The sequence below is a fragment of the Salmo salar genome, chromosome 12 (assembly GCF_965601325.2).
Source record: "Salmo salar chromosome 12, fSalSal1, whole genome shotgun sequence".
In the NCBI taxonomy this organism is placed as follows: domain Eukaryota; kingdom Metazoa; phylum Chordata; class Actinopteri; order Salmoniformes; family Salmonidae; genus Salmo; species Salmo salar.
This window is the reverse complement of record NC_138302.1, coordinates 5,640,001-5,665,991: the sequence shown is the minus strand read 5'-3', so window position 1 is coordinate 5,665,991 and position 25,991 is coordinate 5,640,001. Positions and strand designations below refer to the sequence as shown.

General features: G+C 44.2%; 1 protein-coding gene across 2 annotated transcripts in view; it reads right to left on the bottom strand.

The window, feature by feature from the left end:
* radil (Ras association and DIL domains) overlaps positions 1 to 25,991 on the bottom strand; it is an 80,123-nt gene that overhangs the window by 45,318 nt on the left and 8,814 nt on the right. For both annotated transcript variants that reach the window (XM_082958486.1, XM_082958487.1), the window contains exon 5: positions 4,347 to 4,459. In XM_082958486.1, coding sequence (XP_082814612.1) covers positions 4,347 to 4,459 — 113 coding nt within the window. The remainder of the gene's footprint in view (positions 1 to 4,346; positions 4,460 to 25,991) is intronic.

Here is a 25,991-nt window from a genome sequence, read left to right as displayed (position 1 = left end):
AGTAGTAATAGTTATAATAGTAAAAATAGTAGTAATAGTAAATGTTATAATAGTAATAATAGTAGTGATAGTAATAGTAATAATAGTAGTAATAGTAGTAATAATAATTATAGTAGTGATAGTTATAAGAGTAGTAACAGTAGTAGTTATAGTAGTAGTAATAGTAGTAGTAGTTATATTAGTAATATAAGTAATAATAGTAGTAATAGTTATAATAGTAGTAATAGTAATAGTTATAATAGTTGTATTAGTTATAATAGTAGTAATAGTAGTAATAGTTATAAGAGTAGTAATAGTAGTAACAGTAGTAGTTATAATAGTAGTAATAGTAGTAGTAGTTATAATAGTAGTAATAGTAATAATAGTAATAATAGTTATAATAGTTATAATAGTAGTAATAGTAGTAGTTATAATAGTTATAATAGTAGTAGTAATAGTAGAAGTTATAATAGTAGTAATAGTAGTAACAGTTATAATAGTAGTAATAGTAGTAATAGTAATAATATTAGTAATAGTTATGACAGTATTAATAGTAGTAATAGTAGAAGTTATAATAGTAGTAATAGTTATAATAGTTATAATAGTAATAATATAAGTAATAGTTATAATAGTAGTAATAGTAAAAGTTATAATAGTTATAATAGTAGTAGTAATAGTAGAAGTTATAATAGTAGTAGAAGTTACAATAGTAATAATAGTAGTAATAGTAGTAATAGTTATAATAGTAGTAATAGTAGCAATAGCTATATTAGTAGTATTAGTTATAATAGTAGTAATAGTAGTACTAGTTATAAGAGTAGTAATAGTAGTAACAGTAGTAGTTATAATATTAGTAATTGTTATAATTTTTATAATAGTAGTAATAGTAATAGTTATAATAGTTATAATAGTAGTAGTAATAGTACGAGTTATAATAGTAGTAGAAGTTATAATAGTAATAATAGTAGTAATAGTAGTAATAGTTATGACAGTAATAATAGTTGTAATAGTAGAAGTTATAATAGAAGTAATAGTTATAATAGCAATAATAGTAGTAATAGTAGAAGTTATAATAGTAGTAATAGTTATAATAGTAATAATAGTAGTAGTTATAATAGTAGTAATAGTTATAATAGTAATAATAGAAGTAATAGTTCTAATAGTTATATTAGTAGTTAAAGTAGTAATAGTAATAGTTATAATAGTAGTAATAGTAGTAATAGTTATAATAGTTGTAAGAGAAGAAGCTAAGTAGTAGTAGTAGTTAAAATAGTAATAATAGTTATAATAGTAGTAATAGTAGTAATAGTTATAATAGTAGAAGTTATGACAGTAGTAATAATAGTAATAACAGTAGTAATGGTAGTAGTTATAATAGTAGTAATAGTAATAGTTACAATAGTAAAAATAGCAGTAAAGTAATAGTTATAATAGTAGTAATAGTAGTAATAGTAATAGTTATAATAGTAGTAAAAGTAGTAATAGTTATAATAGTTATAATAGTAGTAATAGTAGTAATAGTTATAAGAGTAGCAATAGTAGTAATAGTAGTAGTTATAATAGTAGTAATAGAAGTAGTAGTTATAATAGTAGTAATAGATATAATAGTAGTATTAGTAGTAATAGTTATACTAGTTATAATAGTAGTAATAGTTATACTAGTAGTAATAGTAATAATAGTAATACTAGTAGTAATAGTAATAATAGTAGTAGTAGTTATAATAGTAGTAGTAGTTATAATAGTAGTAGTAGTAATAGTTATAATAGTAGTAATAGTTATAATAGTAGCAATAGTAGTAATAGTTATAGAAGCTATACTAGTAGTAGTAGTTATAATATTAGTAGTGGTAGTAATAGTTAGATTAGAAGTAGCAGTTACAATAGTAGTAGTATTTATAATAGTAGTAGTAGCAGTAATAGTTATAATAGTAGTAGTTATACTAGTAGTAGTAGTAGTAGTAGTAATAGTAGTGGTAGTAGTAATAGTTATAATAGTAGTAATAGTAATAATAGTAGTAATAGAACTAATAGTCGCAGGTGCTTCTACACCTGCAATGCTTGCTGTTTGGGGTTTTAGGCTGGGTTTCTGTACAGCACTTTGAGACATCAGCTGATGTAAGAAGGGCTATATAAATACATTTGATTTGATTTGAATATTAGTAATATTTATAATAGTAATAATAGTTATAATAATAGTACTCGTTATAATAGTAGTAGTAGTTATAATAGTAGTAGTAGTTATAATTGTAGTAGTAGTAATAGTTATAGTAGTAGTAATAGTTACAATAGTAGTAATATTTATAATAGTAGTTATAGTTATAATAGTAGTAATAGTTATAATAGTAGTAATAGTAGTAATATTTATAATAGTAGTAATAGTTATAATAGTAGTAGTAGTAATAATAATAGTAATAGTTATAATAAGAGTAGTAGTAGTAGTAGTAGTAGTAGTAGTAGTAGTAGGGGTAGTAGTAATAGTTATAATAGTAGCAATAGTAGTAATAGCAGTAATAGTAGTAATAGTAGTAATATTTATAATAGTAGTAATAGTAGTAATAGTTATAATAGTAGTAGTAATAGTAGTGGTAGTAGTAATAGTTATAATAGTAGTAATAGTAGTCATATTTATAATAGTAGTAATAATAGTAATAGTTATAATAGTAGTAGCAGTAATAATAGTAGTAGTAGTAGTAGTAGTAATAGTTATAATAGTAGTAGTAGTAGTAGTTATAATAGTAGTAATAGTAATAGTTACAATAGTAGTAATAGTAATAGTTATAATAGTTATAATATTAGTAGTAGTTATAATAGTAGTAGTAGTTATAATAGAAGTAGTCGTAGTAATAATAGTAATAGTAGAAGAAGTTAGAATAGTTATAATTGTAGTATTTATAATAGTAGTAATAGTAGTAATAGTAGTAGTAGTTATAATAGTAGCAATAGTGATAATGTAGTAATAGTTATAATAGTAGTAATAGTAGTAATAGTAGTAGAAGTTATAATAGTTATAATAGTTATAATAGTAGTAATAGTAGTAATAGTAGTAATAGTTATAATAGTAGTAATAGTAGTAATAGTAGTAATAGTAGTAGTAGTAGTAATAATAATAGTAATAGTTATAATAGTAGTAGTAGAAGTAATAGTCGGGGTAGTAGTAATAGTTATAATAGTAGTAATAGTCGTAATAGCAGTAATAGTAGTAATAGTAGTAGAAGTTATAATAGTTATAATACTAGTAATAGTAGTAATAGTTATAATAGTAGTAGTAATTATAATAGTAGTAGTTGTAGTAGTTATGATAGAAGTAGTCGTAGTAATAGTATTAATAGTAGAAGAAGTTATAATAGTTATAATTGTAGTATGTAAAATAGTAGGAATAGTAGTAATAGTGGTTATAATAGTAGCAATAGTAATAATGTAGTAATAGTTATAATAGTAGTAGAAGTTATAATAGTTATAATAGTAGTAATAGTTATAATAGCAGTAATAGTTACAATAGTAGTAGTAGTTATAATAGTAGTAATAGTAGAAGTAATAGTTATAATAGTTATAATAGTAGTAATAGTAGTAATAGTTATAATATTAGTAATAGTTATAATAGTAGTAATAGTAGTAGAAGTTATAATAGTAGTAATAGTAGTAATAGTAATAATGTAGTAATAGTTATAATAGTAGTAATAGTAGTAATAGTAGTAGAAGTTATAATAGTTATAATAGTTATAATAGTAGTACTAGTAGTAATAGTTATAATAGTAGTAATAGTAGTAATAGTTATAATAGTAGTAGTAGTTATAATAGTAGTAATAGTAGTAGTAATAGTAGTAGTAATAGTTATAATAGTAGTAATAGTAGTAATAGTTATAATATTAGTAATAGTTATAATTGTAGTAATAGTAATAGTAGTAATAGTTATAATAGTTATAATAGTAGTAATAGTAGTAGAAGTTATAATAGTAGTAATAGTAGTAATAGTTATAATATTAGTAATAGTTATAATAGTAGTAATGGTAGTAGAAGATATAATAGTAGTAATAGTTATACTATTAGTAATAGTTATAATAGTAGTAATAGTTATAATATTAGTAATAGTAGTAATAGTTATAATAGTAGCAATAGTAGTAATAGTTATAATAGTAGTTATAATAGTAATAATAGTAGTACTAGTAGTACTAGTAGTAATAGTAGTAATAGGAGTAATAGTTATAATAGTAGCGATAGTAGTAATAGTTATAATAGTAGTAATAGTAGTAATAGTCGTTATAATAGTTATAATAGTAGCAATAGTAGTAATAGTTATAATAGTAGTAATAGTAGTTATAATAGTTATAATAGTAGTAATAGTAGTATCAGTTCTAACAGTAGTGTACCTGGTTGAGACTGGTCTCACTGAGGGAGCGGCAGAAGGTGGTCCCAGGTCGAGGTAGTGTCAGAGTTCCTTTAGTTCTGTTCTTCTGTAGCTTCCTAGCCTGGGCGTTGATATCTAGAGAGAAGAGGAGAGGGTTCATGTAATAAAGAAGAGTAGGAGATATGTGGCTCACCAAAACACAGACCAGGAATAAGCTGAATCAGTTGAATCAGGTGTAAAAACAGACTAAAAGAATCAGATAAACCTGATGAATCAGCTGAATCAGGTCTAACAAGCAGACTAGAAGAATCACATAAACCAGATGAATCATGCAATTCGAGTGAAGTGAGTGAGTACATGGACATGCACCAACATCCACACAGAGACAAAACCCACAGCAATCACATAACACAGAGACAAGACCCACAGCAATCACATAACACAGAGACAAAGACCCACAGCAACCACATAACACGGAGACAGAATCTATGTCAGATGGCTACTGTAGATGGATGTCCTATATACACTGAGCTGTAGAATGTGGTCCTGTGGGGATGTTGTGGATGGGTTGACAGGGTTTAGGTGACGGGGGAGGGGCACGGGAGGGTCTCGAGCAGTTCCAGATGGTCTCCGTGGGTGATGACAGACAGACAGCCAGGTGACAGGTGACAGACACCCTACCTGTGGCCACGCCCACCTTTAGAGCCAGGGGTGTTGGGCTGTACCACCCGGCCACGCCCACCTTTAGAGCCAGGGGTGTTGGGCTGTACCACCCGGCCGGAACGCAGAGGGGAGGAGATGATTCTACCTAGACCAGACCGGACCATTAGGGCTGCGAGGAAGGGGGGTGTTTTGGGTCCTACGGAAGGACAGGGCAGAGAGGGGTGTCTCAGAAACTAACACCCCCCAGACACTACACATACATGGTACAGTCTGGCATGCACATGCTAAGAACACGAAAGGAGAACACGGGTTAGGTTAGTTAGAAAAACACACTAAGGGTCTGTGATGCTGGCATGCGTGTGTGTGAACACGATAAGCTTAGTGCATTCCCCCTTTAAGTAGTAAGGTTTGGCAACATAGTTTGGTGAGCACCTTATCCGTTAACTCAGCGCTGTGAGACACACACACAGCCTGAGAGAATGTACACCAGTCTTGCAGTACCTGAATCCAGGACTCACGATTTCCTTAACTCATGAATCAACTCGGACTCGACAATTGGTGACTTTGTTGTCAGAAAGTCTCTCTTCCTTGCATTAGCTACTATATAAGCAGTCTAGCTTTACTTAGCTTTCTGTCCCGACTTAGTTTTATGGCCTTACTTAGCTTTCTAGCCTTACTTAGCTTTCTAGCCTAACTTAGCTTTCTTGCCCTACTTAGCTTTCTAGCCTTACTTAGCTTTCTGTCCCGACTTAGTTTTATGGTCTTACTTAGCTTTCTAGTCTTACTTAGCTTTCTAGCCCTACTTAGCTTTCTAGTCTTACTTAGCTTTCTAGCCCTACTTAGCTTTCTAACCTTACTTAGCTTTCTAGCCTTAGCTTTCCAGCCCTATTTAGCTTTCCAGCCCTACTTAGCTTTCTAGCCCTACTTAGCTTTCTCTCGGACTTGGACTCAAATGTTAGAGATTTGGGACTCGACTTGGACTGGAAGTTTAGTGACTTGACTACATCACTGGTATACACACACCCTGCTAGCCAGCACCCAGAGCCGAGTCAGTATACAGTATTTCCATGAACACTGTAACCTAGAGAGAGGATGGGCATGGAGGAGTGCGTTAGTGTTATGATGACTGAACTGTTACTGCTGTGTGTTTGGAAAGGTTGCAAGTTGAATCTATCTGTGTATTAAATCCATGTAAAAGTCACTGATCAAACACACACAAACACACGCTGCCGCATTGCACATGTCAATGCTCTAACACTGATCTATCCTAGACTTACTAGACAGATGGGTCACTAGTCTCTCCAGACAGACGGGTCACTAGTCTCTCCAGACAGACGGGTCACTAGTCTCTCCAGACAGACGGGTCACTAGTCTCTCCAGTCTCTCCAGACAGACGGGTCACTAGTCTCTCCAGTCTCTCCAGACAGACGGGTCACTAGTCTCTTCAGACAGACGGGTCACTAGTCTCTCCAGACAGACGGGTCACTAGTCTCTCCAGACAGACGGGTCACTAGTCTCTCCAGTCTCTCCAGACAGACGGGTCACTAGTCTCTCCAGTCTCTCCAGACAGATGGGTCACTAGTCTCTCCAGACAGACGGGTCACTAGTCTCTCCAGACAGATGGGTCACTAGTCTCTCCAGACAGATGGGTCACTAGTCTCTCCAGACAGATGGGTCACTAGTCTCTCCAGACAGACGGGTCACTAGTCTCTCCAGTCTCTCCAGACAGACGGGTCACTAGTCTCTCCAGACAGACGGGTCACTAGTCTCTCCAGACAGACGGGTCAATAGTCTCTCCAGTCTCTCCAGACAGATGGGTCACTAGTCTCTCCAGACAGACGGGTCACTAGTCTCTCCAGACAGACGGGTCACTAGTCTCTCCAGTCTCTCCAGACAGACGGGTCACTAGTCTCTCCAGTCTCTCCAGACAGACGGGTCACTAGTCTCTCCAGACAGACGGGTCACTAGTCTCTCCAGACAGACGGGTCACTAGTCTCTCCAGTCTCTCCAGACAGACGGGTCACTAGTCTCTCCAGACAGACGGGTCACTAGTCTCTCCAGACAGACGGGTCACTAGTCTCTCCAGTCTCTCCAGACAGACGGGTCACTAGTCTCTCCAGACAGACGGGTCACTAGTCTCTCCAGACAGACGGGTCACTAGTCTCTCCAGTCTCTCCAGACAGACGGGTCACTAGTCTCTCCAGTCTCTCCAGACAGACGGGTCACTAGTCTCTCCAGACAGACGGGTCACTAGTCTCTCCAGACAGATGGGTCACTAGTCTCTCCAGACAGATGGGTCACTAGTCTCTCCAGACAGATGGGTCACTAGTCTCTCCAGACAGATGGGTCACTAATCTCTCCAGTCTCTCCAGACAGATGGGTCACTAGTCTCTCCAGACAGACGGGTCACTAGTCTCTCCAGACAGATGGGTCACTAGTCTCTCCAGTCTCTCCAGACAGATGGGTCACTAGTCTCTCCAGACAGATGGGTCACTAGTCTCTCCAGACAGATGGGTCACTAGTCTCTCCAGTCTCTCCAGACAGACGGGTCAATAGTCTCTCCAGACAGATGGGTCACTAGTCTCTCCAGACAGACGGGTCACTAGTCTCTCCAGACAGACGGGTCACTAGTCTCTCCAGTCTCATGGGTCACTAGTCTCTCCAAGCAGATGGGTCACTAGTCTCTCCAGTCTCTCCAGACAGACGGGTCACTAGTCTCTCCAGTCTCTCCAGACAGACGGGTCACTAGTCTCTCCAAGCAGATGGGTCACTAGTCTCTCCAGACAGACGGGTCACTAGTCTCTCCAGTCTCTCCAGACAGATGGGTCACTAGTCTCTCCAGTCTCTCCAGACAGACGGGTCACTAGTCTCTCCAGTCTCTCCAGACAGACGGGTCACTAGTCTCTCCAGTCTCTCCAGACAGATGGGTCACTAGTCTCTCCAGACAGACGGGTCACTAGTCTCTCCAGACAGACGGGTCACTAGTCTCTCCAGTCTCTCCAGACAGATGGGTCACTAGTCTCTCCAGACAGACGGGTCACTAGTCTCTCCAGACAGACGGGTCACTAGTCTCTCCAGTCTCTCCAGACAGATGGGTCACTAGTCTCTCCAGACAGATGGGTCACTAGTCTCTCCAGACAGATGGGTCACTAGTCTCTCCAGACAGACGGGTCACTAGTCTCTCCAGACAGATAGGTCACTAGTCTCTCCAGACAGATGGGTCACTAGTCTCTCCAGACAGACGGGTCACTAGTCTCTCCAGACAGACGGGTCACTAGTCTCTCCAGTCTCTCCAGACAGACGGGTCACTAGTCTCTCCAGACAGATTGGTCACTAGTCTCTCCAGTCTCTCCAGACAGACGGGTCACTAGTCTCTCCAGACAGACGGATCACTAGTCTCTCCAGACAGACGGGTCACTAGTCTCTCCAGACAGACGGGTCACTAGTCTCTCCAGACAGACGGGTCACTAGTCTCTCCAGACAGACGGGTCACTAGTCTCTCCAGACAGACGGGTCACTAGTCTCTCCAGACAGATGGGTCACTAGTCTCTCCAGTCTCTCCAGACAGACGGGTCACTAGTCTCTCCAGTCTCTCCAGACAGATGGGTCACTAGTCTCTCCAGACAGACGGGTCACTAGTCTCTCCAGACAGACGGGTCACTAGTCTCTCCAGTCTCTCCAGACAGATGGGTCACTAGTCTCTCCAGACAGACGGGTCACTAGTCTCTCCAGACAGACGGGTCACTAGTCTCTCCAGTCTCTCCAGACAGACGGGTCACTAGTCTCTCCAGTCTCTCCAGACAGACGGGTCACTAGTCTCTCCAGACAGACGGGTCACTAGTCTCTCCAGACAGACGGGTCACTAGTCTCTCCAGTCTCTCCAGACAGACGGGTCACTAGTCTCTCCAGACAGACGGGTCACTAGTCTCTCCAGACAGACGGGTCACTAGTCTCTCCAGACAGACGGGTCACTAGTCTCTCCAGTCTCTCCAGACAGATGGGTCACTAGTCTCTCCAGACAGACGGGTCACTAGTCTCTCCAGACAGACGGGTCACTAGTCTCTCCAGTCTCTCCAGACAGACGGGTCACTAGTCTCTCCAGTCTCTCCAGACAGACGGGTCACTAGTCTCTCCAGACAGACGGGTCACTAGTCTCTCCAGACAGATGGGTCACTAGTCTCTCGAGACAGATGGGTCACTAGTCTCTCCAGACAGATGGGTCACTAGTCTCTCCAGACAGACGGGTCACTAGTCTCTCCAGTCTCTCCAGACAGATGGGTCACTAGTCTCTCCAGACAGACGGGTCACTAGTCTCTCCAGACAGACGGGTCACTAGTCTCTCCAGTCTCTCCAGACAGATGGGTCACTAGTCTCTCCAGACAGATGGGTCACTAGTCTCTCCAGACAGATGGGTCACTAGTCTCTCCAGTCTCTCCAGACAGACGGGTCACTAGTCTCTCCAGACAGATGGGTCACTAGTCTCTCCAGACAGACGGGTCACTAGTCTCTCCAGACAGACGGGTCACTAGTCTCTCCAGACAGACGGGTCACTAGTCTCTCCAGTCTCTCCAGACAGACGGGTCACTAGTCTCTCCAGACAGATTGGTCACTAGTCTCTCCAGTCTCTCCAGACAGACGGGTCACTAGTCTCTCCAGACAGACGGGTCACTAGTCTCTCCAGACAGACGGGTCACTAGTCTCTCCAGACAGACGGGTCACTAGTCTCTCCAGACAGACGGGTCACTAGTCTCTCCAGACAGACGGGTCACTAGTCTCTCCAGACAGACGGGTCACTAGTCTCTCCAGACAGATGGGTCACTAGTCTCTCCAGACAGACGGGTCACTAGTCTCTCCAGACAGATCGGTCACTAGTCTCTCCAGTCTCTCCAGACAGACGGGTCACTAGTCTCTCCAGTCTCTCCAGACAGATGGGTCACTAGTCTCTCCAGACAGACGGGTCACTAGTCTCTCCAGACAGACGGGTCACTAGTCTCTCCAGTCTCTCCAGACAGATGGGTCACTAGTCTCTCCAGACAGACGGGTCACTAGTCTCTCCAGACAGACGGGTCACTAGTCTCTCCAGTCTCTCCAGACAGACGGGTCACTAGTCTCTCCAGTCTCTCCAGACAGACGGGTCACTAGTCTCTCCAGACAGACGGGTCACTAGTCTCTCCAGACAGACGGGTCACTAGTCTCTCCAGTCTCTCCAGACAGACGGGTCACTAGTCTCTCCAGACAGACGGGTCACTAGTCTCTCCAGTCTCTCCAGACAGACGGGTCACTAGTCTCTCCAGACAGACGGGTCACTAGTCTCTCCAGACAGACGGGTCACTAGTCTCTCCAGTCTCTCCAGACAGACGGGTCACTAGTCTCTCCAGACAGACGGGTCACTAGTCTCTCCAGACAGACGGGTCACTAGTCTCTCCAGTCTCTCCAGACAGACGGGTCACTAGTCTCTCCAGTCTCTCCAGACAGACGGGTCACTAGTCTCTCCAGACAGACGGGTCACTAGTCTCTCCAGACAGATGGGTCACTAGTCTCTCCAGACAGATGGGTCACTAGTCTCTCCAGACAGATGGGTCACTAGTCTCTCCAGACAGATGGGTCACTAGTCTCTCCAGTCTCTCCAGACAGATGGGTCACTAGTCTCTCCAGACAGACGGGTCACTAGTCTCTCCAGACAGATGGGTCACTAGTCTCTCCAGACAGATGGGTCACTAGTCTCTCCAGACAGATGGGTCACTAGTCTCTCCAGTCTCTCCAGACAGACGGGTCAATAGTCTCTCCAGACAGATGGGTCACTAGTCTCTCCAGACAGACGGGTCACTAGTCTCTCCAGACAGACGGGTCACTAGTCTCTCCAGTCTCATGGGTCACTAGTCTCTCCAAGCAGATGGGTCACTAGTCTCTCCAGTCTCTCCAGACAGACGGGTCACTAGTCTCTCCAGTCTCTCCAGACAGACGGGTCACTAGTCTCTCCAAGCAGATGGGTCACTAGTCTCTCCAGTCTCTCCAGACAGACGGGTCACTAGTCTCTCCAGTCTCTCCAGACAGACGGGTCACTAGTCTCTCCAGTCTCTCCAGACAGACGGGTCACTAGTCTCTCCAGTCTCTCCAGACAGATGGGTCACTAGTCTCTCCAGACAGACGGGTCACTAGTCTCTCCAGACAGACGGGTCACTAGTCTCTCCAGTCTCTCCAGACAGATGGGTCACTAGTCTCTCCAGACAGACGGGTCACTAGTCTCTCCAGACAGACGGGTCACTAGTCTCTCCAGTCTCTCCAGACAGATGGGTCACTAGTCTCTCCAGACAGATGGGTCACTAGTCTCTCCAGACAGATGGGTCACTAGTCTCTCCAGACAGACGGGTCACTAGTCTCTCCAGACAGATGGGTCACTAGTCTCTCCAGACAGATGGGTCACTAGTCTCTCCAGACAGACGGGTCACTAGTCTCTCCAGACAGACGGGTCACTAGTCTCTCCAGTCTCTCCAGACAGACGGGTCACTAGTCTCTCCAGACAGATTGGTCACTAGTCTCTCCAGTCTCTCCAGACAGACGGGTCACTAGTCTCTCCAGACAGACGGGTCACTAGTCTCTCCAGACAGACGGGTCACTAGTCTCTCCAGACAGACGGGTCACTAGTCTCTCCAGACAGACGGGTCACTAGTCTCTCCAGACAGACGGGTCACTAGTCTCTCCAGACAGATGGGTCACTAGTCTCTCCAGACAGACGGGTCACTAGTCTCTCCAGACAGATCGGTCACTAGTCTCTCCAGTCTCTCCAGACAGACGGGTCACTAGTCTCTCCAGTCTCGGTCCAGCCACAGATGGGTCACAGTCTCTCCAGTCTCTCCAGACAGACGGGTCACTAGTCTCTCCAGTCTCTCCAGACAGACGGGTCACTAGTCTCTCCAGACAGACGGGTCACTAGTCTCTCCAGACAGACGGGTCACTAGTCTCTCCAGTCTCTCCAGACAGATGGGTCACTAGTCTCTCCAGGTCCTCTCCAGACAGACGGGTCACTAGTCTCTCCAGTCTCTCCAGACAGACGGGTCACTAGTCTCTCCAGACAGATGGGTCACTAGTCTCTCCAGACAGACGGGTCACTAGTCTCTCCAGACAGACGGGTCACTAGTCTCTCCAGTCTCTCCAGACAGATGGGTCACTAGTCTCTCCAGACAGACGGGTCACTAGTCTCTCCAGACAGACGGGTCACTAGTCTCTCCAGTCTCTCCAGACAGATGGGTCACTAGTCTCTCCAGACAGATGGGTCACTAGTCTCTCCAGACAGATGGGTCACTAGTCTCTCCAGACAGACGGGTCACTAGTCTCTCCAGACAGATAGGTCACTAGTCTCTCCAGACAGATGGGTCACTAGTCTCTCCAGACAGACGGGTCACTAGTCTCTCCAGACAGACGGGTCACTAGTCTCTCCAGACAGATTGGTCACTAGTCTCTCCAGTCTCTCCAGACAGACGGGTCACTAGTCTCTCCAGACAGACGGGTCACTAGTCTCTCCAGACAGACGGGTCACTAGTCTCTCCAGACAGACGGGTCACTAGTCTCTCCAGACAGACGGGTCACTAGTCTCTCCAGACAGACGGGTCACTAGTCTCTCCAGACAGACGGGTCACTAGTCTCTCCAGACAGATGGGTCACTAGTCTCTCCAGTCTCTCCAGACAGACGGGTCACTAGTCTCTCCAGTCTCTCCAGACAGATGGGTCACTAGTCTCTCCAGACAGACGGGTCACTAGTCTCTCCAGACAGACGGGTCACTAGTCTCTCCAGTCTCTCCAGACAGATGGGTCACTAGTCTCTCCAGACAGACGGGTCACTAGTCTCTCCAGACAGACGGGTCACTAGTCTCTCCAGTCTCTCCAGACAGACGGGTCACTAGTCTCTCCAGTCTCTCCAGACAGACGGGTCACTAGTCTCTCCAGACAGACGGGTCACTAGTCTCTCCAGACAGACGGGTCACTAGTCTCTCCAGTCTCTCCAGACAGACGGGTCACTAGTCTCTCCAGACAGACGGGTCACTAGTCTCTCCAGACAGACGGGTCACTAGTCTCTCCAGACAGACGGGTCACTAGTCTCTCCAGTCTCTCCAGACAGATGGGTCACTAGTCTCTCCAGACAGACGGGTCACTAGTCTCTCCAGACAGACGGGTCACTAGTCTCTCCAGTCTCTCCAGACAGACGGGTCACTAGTCTCTCCAGTCTCTCCAGACAGACGGGTCACTAGTCTCTCCAGACAGACGGGTCACTAGTCTCTCCAGACAGATGGGTCACTAGTCTCTCGAGACAGATGGGTCACTAGTCTCTCCAGACAGATGGGTCACTAGTCTCTCCAGACAGATGGGTCACTAGTCTCTCCAGTCTCTCCAGACAGATGGGTCACTAGTCTCTCCAGACAGACGGGTCACTAGTCTCTCCAGACAGATGGGTCACTAGTCTCTCCAGTCTCTCCAGACAGATGGGTCACTAGTCTCTCCAGACAGATGGGTCACTAGTCTCTCCAGACAGATGGGTCACTAGTCTCTCCAGTCTCTCCAGACAGACGGGTCAATAGTCTCTCCAGACAGATGGGTCACTAGTCTCTCCAGACAGACGGGTCACTAGTCTCTCCAGACAGACGGGTCACTAGTCTCTCCAGTCTCATGGGTCACTAGTCTCTCCAAGCAGATGGGTCACTAGTCTCTCCAGTCTCTCCAGACAGACGGGTCACTAGTCTCTCCAGTCTCTCCAGACAGACGGGTCACTAGTCTCTCCAGTCTCTCCAGACAGACGGGTCACTAGTCTCTCCAGACAGACGGGTCACTAGTCTCTCCAGCCCAGCAGACGGGTCACTAGTCTCTCCAGACAGACGGGTCACTAGTCTCTCCAGACAGACGGGTCACTAGTCTCTCCAGACAGACGGGTCACTAGTCTCTCCAGACAGACGGGTCACTAGTCTCTCCAGACAGATGGGTCACTAGTCTCTCCAGACAGACGGGTCACTAGTCTCTCCAGACAGATCGGTCACTAGTCTCTCCAGTCTCTCCAGACAGACGGGTCACTAGTCTCTCCAGTCTCTCCAGACAGATGGGTCACTAGTCTCTCCAGACAGACGGGTCACTAGTCTCTCCAGACAGACGGGTCACTAGTCTCTCCAGTCTCTCCAGACAGATGGGTCACTAGTCTCTCCAGACAGACGGGTCACTAGTCTCTCCAGACAGACGGGTCACTAGTCTCTCCAGTCTCTCCAGACAGACGGGTCACTAGTCTCTCCAGTCTCTCCAGACAGACGGGTCACTAGTCTCTCCAGACAGACGGGTCACTAGTCTCTCCAGACAGACGGGTCACTAGTCTCTCCAGTCTCTCCAGACAGACGGGTCACTAGTCTCTCCAGACAGACGGGTCACTAGTCTCTCCAGTCTCTCCAGACAGATGGGTCACTAGTCTCTCCAGACAGACGGGTCACTAGTCTCTCCAGACAGACGGGTCACTAGTCTCTCCAGTCTCTCCAGACAGACGGGTCACTAGTCTCTCCAGACAGACGGGTCACTAGTCTCTCCAGACAGACGGGTCACTAGTCTCTCCAGTCTCTCCAGACAGACGGGTCACTAGTCTCTCCAGTCTCTCCAGACAGACGGGTCACTAGTCTCTCCAGACAGACGGGTCACTAGTCTCTCCAGACAGATGGGTCACTAGTCTCTCCAGACAGATGGGTCACTAGTCTCTCCAGACAGATGGGTCACTAGTCTCTCCAGACAGATGGGTCACTAGTCTCTCCAGTCTCTCCAGACAGATGGGTCACTAGTCTCTCCAGACAGACGGGTCACTAGTCTCTCCAGACAGATGGGTCACTAGTCTCTCCAGTCTCTCCAGACAGATGGGTCACTAGTCTCTCCAGACAGATGGGTCACTAGTCTCTCCAGTCTCTCCAGACAGACGGGTCAATAGTCTCTCCAGACAGATGGGTCACTAGTCTCTCCAGACAGACGGGTCACTAGTCTCTCCATACAGACGGGTCACTAGTCTCTCCAGTCTCATGGGTCACTAGTCTCTCCAAGCAGATGGGTCACTAGTCTCTCCAGTCTCTCCAGACAGACGGGTCACTAGTCTCTCCAGTCTCTCCAGACAGACGGGTCACTAGTCTCTCCAAGCAGATGGGTCACTAGTCTCTCCAGTCTCTCCAGACAGACGGGTCACTAGTCTCTCCAGTCTCTCCAGACAGACGGGTCACTAGTCTCTCCAGTCTCTCCAGACAGACGGGTCACTAGTCTCTCCAGTCTCTCCAGACAGATGGGTCACTAGTCTCTCCAGACAGACGGGTCACTAGTCTCTCCAGACAGACGGGTCACTAGTCTCTCCAGTCTCTCCAGACAGATGGGTCACTAGTCTCTCCAGACAGACGGGTCACTAGTATCTCCAGACAGACGGGTCACTAGTCTCTCCAGTCTCTCCAGACAGATGGGTCACTAGTCTCTCCAGACAGATGGGTCACTAGTCTCTCCAGACAGATGGGTCACTAGTCTCTCCAGACAGACGGGTCACTAGTCTCTCCAGACAGATGGGTCACTAGTCTCTCCAGACAGATGGGTCACTAGTCTCTCCAGACAGACGGGTCACTAGTCTCTCCAGACAGACGGGTCACTAGTCTCTCCAGTCTCTCCAGACAGACGGGTCACTAGTCTCTCCAGACAGATTGGTCACTAGTCTCTCCAGTCTCTCCAGACAGACGGGTCACTAGTCTCTCCAGACAGACGGGTCACTAGTCTCTCCAGACAGACGGGTCACTAGTCTCTCCAGACAGACGGGTCACTAGTCTCTCCAGACAGACGGGTCACTAGTCTCTCCAGACAGACGGGTCACTAGTCTCTCCAGACAGATGGGTCACTAGTCTCTCCAGACAGACGGGTCACTAGTCTCTCCAGACAGATCGGTCACTAGTCTCTCCAGTCTCTCCAGACAGACGGGTCACTAGTCTCTCCAGTCTCTCCAGACAGATGGGTCACTAGTCTCTCCAGACAGACGGGTCACTAGTCTCTCCAGACAGACGGGTCACTAGTCTCTCCAGTCTCTCCAGACAGATGGGTCACTAGTCTCTCCAGACAGACGGGTCACTAGTCTCTCCAGACAGACGGGTCACTAGTCTCTCCAGTCTCTCCAGACAGACGGGTCACTAGTCTCTCCAGTCTCTCCAGACAGACGGGTCACTAGTCTCTCCAGACAGACGGGTCACTAGTCTCTCCAGACAGACGGGTCACTAGTCTCTCCAGTCTCTCCAGACAGACGGGTCACTAGTCTCTCCAGACAGACGGGTCACTAGTCTCTCCAGTCTCTCCAGACAGATGGGTCACTAGTCTCTCCAGACAGACGGGTCACTAGTCTCTCCAGACAGACGGGTCACTAGTCTCTCCAGTCTCTCCAGACAGACGGGTCACTATCTCTCCAGACAGATGGGTCACTAGTCTCTCCAGACAGACGGGTCACTAGTCTCTCCAGACAGACGGGTCACTAGTCTCTCCAGTCTCTCCAGACAGACGGGTCACTAGTCTCTCCAGTCTCTCCAGACAGACGGGTCACTAGTCTCTCCAGACAGACGGGTCACTAGTCTCTCCAGACAGATGGGTCACTAGTCTCTCCAGACAGATGGGTCACTAGTCTCTCCAGACAGATGGGTCACTAGTCTCTCCAGACAGATGGGTCACTAGTCTCTCCAGTCTCTCCAGACAGATGGGTCACTAGTCTCTCCAGACAGACGGGTCACTAGTCTCTCCAGACAGATGGGTCACTAGTCTCTCCAGTCTCTCCAGACAGATGGGTCACTAGTCTCTCCAGACAGATGGGTCACTAGTCTCTCCAGACAGATGGGTCACTAGTCTCTCCAGTCTCTCCAGACAGACGGGTCAATAGTCTCTCCAGACAGATGGGTCACTAGTCTCTCCAGACAGACGGGTCACTAGTCTCTCCAGACAGACGGGTCACTAGTCTCTCCAGTCTCATGGGTCACTAGTCTCTCCAAGCAGATGGGTCACTAGTCTCTCCAGTCTCTCCAGACAGACGGGTCACTAGTCTCTCCAGTCTCTCCAGACAGACGGGTCACTAGTCTCTCCAAGCAGATGGGTCACTAGTCTCTCCAGTCTCTCCAGACAGACGGGTCACTAGTCTCTCCAGTCTCTCCAGACAGACGGGTCACTAGTCTCTCCAGTCTCTCCAGACAGACGGGTCACTAGTCTCTCCAGTCTCTCCAGACAGATGGGTCACTAGTCTCTCCAGACAGACGGGTCACTAGTCTCTCCAGACAGACGGGTCACTAGTCTCTCCAGTCTCTCCAGACAGATGGGTCACTAGTCTCTCCAGACAGACGGGTCACTAGTATCTCCAGACAGACGGGTCACTAGTCTCTCCAGTCTCTCCAGACAGATGGGTCACTAGTCTCTCCAGACAGATGGGTCACTAGTCTCTCCAGACAGATGGGTCACTAGTCTCTCCAGACAGACGGGTCACTAGTCTCTCCAGACAGATGGGTCACTAGTCTCTCCAGACAGATGGGTCACTAGTCTCTCCAGACAGACGGGTCACTAGTCTCTCCAGACAGACGGGTCACTAGTCTCTCCAGTCTCTCCAGACAGACGGGTCACTAGTCTCTCCAGACAGATTGGTCACTAGTCTCTCCAGTCTCTCCAGACAGACGGGTCACTAGTCTCTCCAGACAGACGGGTCACTAGTCTCTCCAGACAGACGGGTCACTAGTCTCTCCAGACAGACGGGTCACTAGTCTCTCCAGACAGACGGGTCACTAGTCTCTCCAGACAGACGGGTCACTAGTCTCTCCAGACAGATGGGTCACTAGTCTCTCCAGACAGACGGGTCACTAGTCTCTCCAGACAGATCGGTCACTAGTCTCTCCAGTCTCTCCAGACAGACGGGTCACTAGTCTCTCCAGTCTCTCCAGACAGATGGGTCACTAGTCTCTCCAGACAGACGGGTCACTAGTCTCTCCAGACAGACGGGTCACTAGTCTCTCCAGTCTCTCCAGACAGACGGGTCACTAGTCTCTCCAGTCTCTCCAGACAGACGGGTCACTAGTCTCTCCAGACAGACGGGTCACTAGTCTCTCCAGACAGACGGGTCACTAGTCTCTCCAGACAGACGGGTCACTAGTCTCTCCAGACAGACGGGTCACTAGTCTCTCCAGACAGACGGGTCACTAGTCTCTCCAGTCTCTCCAGACAGACGGGTCACTAGTCTCTCCAGTCAGATGGGTCACTAGTCTCTCCAGACAGACGGGTCACTAGTCTCTCCAGACAGACGGGTCACTAGTCTCTCCAGACAGACGGGTCACTAGTCTCTCCAGACAGATGGGTCACTAGTCTCTCCAGACAGATGGGTCACTAGTCTCCCTAGACAGACGGGTCACTAGTCTCTCCAGTCTCATGGGTCACTAGTCTCTCCAAGCAGATGGGTCACTAGTCTCTCAAGACAGACGGGTCACTAGTCTCTCCAGTCTCTCCAGACAGACGGGTCACTAGTCTCTCCAGTCTCATGGGTCACTAGTCTCTCCAGACTGATGGGTCACTAGTCTCTCCAGACAGACGGGTTGCTGCCGGCAGTGTACCAATGCTCCAGTTTAACAATTCTGTACAAGTTGCGCATCAGTTGGAACAGAAAGGAAGAGTTGGAAATGCGAAGCAAGTCACCAGTAATGTCACTGCCGTATCTGCTTGTTGCCATAGCTAAACATGAGCACAATTCCCACCAGCATTTTAAGCCCCGCCTACACAAATGTGTGATTTGTTGTGAGACTTGTCTGTTTGAAGAGAACCTTCCCCGTAACAATTTTCCTTACATTTGGAAATGTCAGTAACATCTTCCCCCAGACCTTGTTGCTGCCTAGGTATGATGCTCCAAGGTCTGAGATATCCAACACTATAGACTTGTTATCAGCAGTATAGGACTATATCAGAGACATCCTCCCCCAGACCTTGTTGCTGCCTAGGTATGATGCTCCAAGGTCTGAGATATCCAACACTATAGACTTGTTATCAGCAGTATAGGACTATATCTGGACTGTGAACCATGTGGCTGCTTAGATGTTCCCAGCTGGGTGTCTGTAAAGCATGTTTATGACAACTGCTGATGCAAAAATTGCTTTTTATAAATACATTTCATTGATGAATTTGACTAAGATCAGGAGTTTTTTACTGACCACAGGGACCCAGAATTTACCCTATTCAGGTTAAAACTCCTGACACTATCTTTTACTCAGTTTCATAAAGACGTTGAACCAGGAAGTGGTATTCTACTCAACAACATTCTAATCACTCGTTCATAAAAACATCAAACCCCTGGTGCTTTTCCCCTTGACACTTCAGCTTTCAATCAATCAATCGACCAGCTAACCACGCATCTACCCTGTACTTAATGTCCCCCTGGTCGGTCTCCCCTGGTCGGTCTCCCCTGGTCGGTCTCCCCTGACCTGGACTAGACTGGGAAAAGACCACTGTCAGCAATATACACCTGATATACAGATACACTACACAGTCTGAGGGACAGAGATAGACAGAGAGAGAGAGAGAGAGAGAGAGAGAGAAAGAGTGAGAGAATGAGAGAAAGAAAGGGAGAGAGAGAGAGAAAGAGAGAGAGTGAGTGAGTGAGAGAGAGATAGCGAGAAAGAGAGTAAGAGAGCGAAGAGAGAGTAAGAGAGAGAGAGAGAGAGAGAGAGAGAGAGAGAGAGCGAGACAGACAGACAGACAGACAGACAGACAGACAGACAGACAGACAGACAGACAGACAGACAGACAGACAGACAGACAGACAGACAGACAGACAGACAGACAGACAGACAGACAGACAGACAGACAGACAGACAGAGAAAGAGTGAGAGAATGAGAGAAAGAAAGAGAGAAATAGAGAGTGAGAGAGATGGCGAGAAAGAGAGTAAGAGAGAGAAGAGAGAGTACGAGAGAGAGAGAAAGAGAGTAAGAAAGAAAGAGAAGAAAAGAGAGAGAGCAAGAGAGAAAGCGAGAGAGAAAGCGAGAGAGAGCAAGAGCAAGAGAGAGAAAGCGAGAGAAGAGAGCGAACACCAATTTACTTTACACAAAGGGTGGCTGAAAGGTAGCTGATAGTTCCAGTATAATAATCACCGAGAGACAATGATGATAATGGTGACAGGTAGCTAGAACCTCAAATCCAGAGCCGACTAGCGGAAAATAATGTCCATGTGCCATTAACCAAGACAAGTAACCCTAGTCGCTCCTGTAAGTGGCTCTGCTAAATGACTACAATAACATTGAGCCACTCCACTACAATAGCTATGCGACAGTTCCAGCCATCTGAAGACTGTTCTTCCGTTCTACTGTCCTGACAGGCCAAACAGCAGGAGTTAACCAGCTGTGGGTTACTGCTGAGTTTCACATGTGGAGCAGGGGGGCAGTCAATACCAGGTACACACTCTCTCTCTATCTACACACACATACATATCTACACACACACACCACTACACACAAACCACAGAGCCACCAGGGACTTCTGAGTGAGGCCAGATCACTACTACTAATGTAGAGTAGTAGTGTTGGTATCACTACTACTAATGTAGAGTGGTAGTGTAGGTATCACTACTACTAATGTAGAGTGGTAGTGTTGGTATCACTACTACTAATGTAGAGTGGTAGTGTTGGTATCACTACTACTAATGTAGAGTGGTAGTGTTGGTATCACTACTACTAATGTAGAGTGGTAGTGTTGGTATCACTACTACTAATGTAGAGTGGTAGTGTTGGTATCACTACTACTAATGTAGAGTGGTAGTGTTGGTATCACTACTACTAATGTCGAGTGGTATCATTACTACTAATGTAGAGTGGTAGTGTAGGTATCACTACTACTAATGTAGAGTGGTAGTGTTGGTATCACTACTACTAATGTAGAGTGGTAGTGTTGGTATCACTACTACTAATGTAGAGTGGTAGTGTTGGTATCACTACTACTAATGTAGAGTGGTAGTGTTGGTATCAGACTACTAATGTAGAGTGGTAGTGTTGGTATCATTACTACTAATGTAGAGTGGTAGTGTTGGTATCACTACTACTAATGTAGAGTGGTATCATTACTACTAATGTAGAGTGGTAGTGTAGGTATCACTACTACTAATGTAGAGTGGTAGTGTTGGTATCACTACTACTAATGTAGAGTGGTAGTGTTGGTATCACTACTACTAATGTAGAGTGGTAGTGTTGGTATCACTACTACTAATGTAGAGTGGTAGTGTTGGTATCAGACTACTAATGTAGAGTGGTAGTGTTGGTATCATTACTACTAATGTAGAGTGGTAGTGTTGGTATCACTACTACTAATGTAGAGTGGTATCATTACTACTAATGTAGAGTGGTAGTGATGGTATCATTACTACTAATGTAGAGTGGTAGTGACGGTATCATTACTACTAATGTAGAGTGGTAGTGTTGGTATCACTACTACTAATGTAGAGTGGTAGTGTTGGGATCACTACTACTAATGTAGAGTGGTAGTGTTGGTATCACTACTACTAATGTAGAGTGGTATCATTACTACTAATGTAGAGTGGTAGTGTTGGGATCACTACTACTAATGTAGAGTGGTAGTGTTGGTATCACTACTACTAATGTAGAGTGGTAGTGTTGGTATCACTACTACTAATGTAGAGTGGTAGTGTTGGTATCACTACTACTAATGTAGAGTGGTAGTGTTGGTATCACTACTACTAATGTAGAGTGGTAGTGTTGGTATCACTACTACTAATGTCGAGTGGTATCATTACTACTAATGTAGAGTGGTAGTGTAGGTATCACTACTACTAATGTAGAGTGGTAGTGTTGGTATCACTACTACTAATGTAGAGTGGTAGTGTTGGTATCACTACTACTAATGTAGAGTGGTAGTGTTGGTATCACTACTACTAATGTAGAGTGGTAGTGTTGGTATCAGACTACTAATGTAGAGTGGTAGTGTTGGTATCATTACTACTAATGTAGAGTGGTAGTGTTGGTATCACTACTACTAATGTAGAGTGGTATCATTACTACTAATGTAGAGTGGTAGTGATGGTATCATTACTACTAATGTAGAGTGGTAGTGACGGTATCATTACTACTAATGTAGAGTGGTAGTGTTGGTATCACTACTACTAATGTAGAGTGGTAGTGTTGGGATCACTACTACTAATGTAGAGTGGTAGTGTTGGTATCACTACTACTAATGTAGAGTGGTATCATTACTACTAATGTAGAGTGGTAGTGTTGGGATCACTACTACTAATGTAGAGTGGTAGTGTTGGTATCATTACTACTAATGTAGAGTGGTAGTGTTGGTATCACCACTACTAATGTAGAGTGGTAGTGTTGGGATCACTACTACTAATGTAGAGTGGTAGTGTTGGTATCATTACTACTAATGTAGAGTGGTAGTGTTGGTATCACCACTACTAATGTAGAGTGGTAGTGTTGGTATCACTACTACTAATGTAGAGTGGCAGTGTTGGTATCACTACTACTAATGTAGAGTGGCAGTGTTGGTATCACTACTACTAATGTAGAGTGGTAGTGTTGGTATCACTACTACTAATGTAGAGTGGCAGTGTTGGTATCACTACTACTAATGTAGAGTGGTAGTGATGGTATCACTACTACTAATGTAGAGTGGTAGTGTTGGTATCATTACTACTAATGTAGAGTTATAGTGTTGGTATCACTACTACTAATGTAGAGTGGTAGTGTTGGTATCACTACTACTAATGTAAAGTGGTAGTGTTGGTATCACTACTACTAATGTAGAGTGGTATCATTACTACTAATGTAGAGTGGTGGTGTTGGTATCACTACTACTAATGTAGAGTGGTAGTGTAGGTATCACTACTACTAATGTAGAGTGGTAGTGTTGGTATCAATACTACTAATGTAGAGTGGTAGTGTTGGGATCACTACTACTAATGTAGAGTGGTAGTGTTGGTATCATTACTACTAATGTAGAGTGGTAGTGTTGGTATCACTACTACTAATGTAAAGTGGTAGTGTTGGTATCACTACTACTAATGTAGAGTGGTAGTGTTGGTATCACTACTACTAATGTAGAGTGGTAGTGTTGGTATCACTACTACTAATGTAGAGTGGTATCATTACTACTAATGTAGAGTGGTATCACTACTACTAATGTAGAGTGGTGGTGTTGGTATCACTACTACTAATGTAGAGTGGTAGTGTTGGTATCACTACTACTAATGTAGAGTGGTAGTGTTGGTATCACTACTACTAATGTAGAGTGGTATCATTACTACTAATGTAGAGTGGTAGTGTTGGTATCACTACTACTAATGTAAAGTGGTAGTGTTGGTATCACTACTACTAATGTAGAGTGGTAGTGTTGGGATCACTACTACTAATGTAGAGTGGTAGTGTTGGTATCACTACTACTAATGTAGAGTGGTATCATTACTACTAATGTAGAGTGGTAGTGTTGGGATCACTACTACTAATGTAGAGTGGTAGTGTTGGTATCACTACTACTAATGTAGAGTGGTAGTGTTGGTATCACTACTACTAATGTAGAGTGGTAGTGTTGGTATCACTACTACTAATGTAGAGTGGTAGTGTTGGTATCACTACTACTAATGTAGAGTGGTAGTGTTGGTATCACTACTACTAATGTCGAGTGGTATCATTACTACTAATGTAGAGTGGTAGTGTAGGTATCACTACTACTAATGTAGAGTGGTAGTGTTGGTATCACTACTACTAATGTAGAGTGGTAGTGTTGGTATCACTACTACTAATGTAGAGTGGTAGTGTTGGTATCACTACTACTAATGTAGAGTGGTAGTGTTGGTATCAGACTACTAATGTAGAGTGGTAGTGTTGGTATCATTACTACTAATGTAGAGTGGTAGTGTTGGTATCACTACTACTAATGTAGAGTGGTATCATTACTACTAATGTAGAGTGGTAGTGATGGTATCATTACTACTAATGTAGAGTGGTAGTGACGGTATCATTACTACTAATGTAGAGTGGTAGTGTTGGTATCACTACTACTAATGTAGAGTGGTAGTGTTGGGATCACTACTACTAATGTAGAGTGGTAGTGTTGGTATCACTACTACTAATGTAGAGTGGTATCATTACTACTAATGTAGAGTGGTAGTGTTGGGATCACTACTACTAATGTAGAGTGGTAGTGTTGGTATCATTACTACTAATGTAGAGTGGTAGTGTTGGTATCACCACTACTAATGTAGAGTGGTAGTGTTGGGATCACTACTACTAATGTAGAGTGGTAGTGTTGGTATCATTACTACTAATGTAGAGTGGTAGTGTTGGTATCACCACTACTAATGTAGAGTGGTAGTGTTGGTATCACTACTACTAATGTAGAGTGGCAGTGTTGGTATCACTACTACTAATGTAGAGTGGCAGTGTTGGTATCACTACTACTAATGTAGAGTGGTAGTGTTGGTATCACTACTACTAATGTAGAGTGGCAGTGTTGGTATCACTACTACTAATGTAGAGTGGTAGTGATGGTATCACTACTACTAATGTAGAGTGGTAGTGTTGGTATCATTACTACTAATGTAGAGTTATAGTGTTGGTATCACTACTACTAATGTAGAGTGGTAGTGTTGGTATCACTACTACTAATGTAAAGTGGTAGTGTTGGTATCACTACTACTAATGTAGAGTGGTATCATTACTACTAATGTAGAGTGGTGGTGTTGGTATCACTACTACTAATGTAGAGTGGTAGTGTAGGTATCACTACTACTAATGTAGAGTGGTAGTGTTGGTATCAATACTACTAATGTAGAGTGGTAGTGTTGGGATCACTACTACTAATGTAGAGTGGTAGTGTTGGTATCATTACTACTAATGTAGAGTGGTAGTGTTGGTATCACTACTACTAATGTAAAGTGGTAGTGTTGGTATCACTACTACTAATGTAGAGTGGTAGTGTTGGTATCACTACTACTAATGTAGAGTGGTAGTGTTGGTATCACTACTACTAATGTAGAGTGGTATCATTACTACTAATGTAGAGTGGTATCACTACTACTAATGTAGAGTGGTGGTGTTGGTATCACTACTACTAATGTAGAGTGGTAGTGTTGGTATCACTACTACTAATGTAGAGTGGTAGTGTTGGTATCACTACTACTAATGTAGAGTGGTATCATTACTACTAATGTAGAGTGGTAGTGTTGGTATCACTACTACTAATGTAAAGTGGTAGTGTTGGTATCACTACTACTAATGTAGAGTGGTGGTGTTGGTATCACTACTACTAATGTAGAGTGGTAGTGTTGGTATCACTACTACTAATGTAGAGTGGTAGTGTTGGGATCACTACTACTAATGTAGAGTGGTATCACTACTACTAATGTAAAGTGGTAGTCTTGGTATCACTACTACTAATGTAGAGTGGTAGTGTTGGTATCACTACTACTAATGTAGAGTGGTAGTGTTGGGATCACTACTACTAATGTAGAGTGGTAGTGTTGGTATCACTACTACTAATGTAGAGTGGTAGTGTTGGTATCACTACTACTAATGTAGAGTGGTAGTGTTGGTATCACTACTACTAATGTAGAGTGGTAGTGTTGGGATCACTACTACTAATGTAGAGTGGTATCATTACTTCTAATGTAGAGTGGTAGTGTAGGTATCACTACTACTAATGTAGAGTGGTAGTGTTGGTATCACTACTACTAATGTAGAGTGGTAGTGTTGGTATCACTACTACTAATGTAGAGTGGTAGTGTTGGTATCACTACTACTAATGTAGAGTGGTGGTGTTGGTATCACTACTACTAATGTAGAGTGGTAGTGTTGGTATCACTACTACTAATGTAGAGTGGTAGTGTTGGTATCAGACTACTAATGTAGAGTGGTAGTGTTGGTATCACTACTACTAATGTAGAGTGGTAGTGTTGGTATCACTACTACTAATGTAGAGTGGTATCATTACTACTAATGTAGAGTGGTGGTG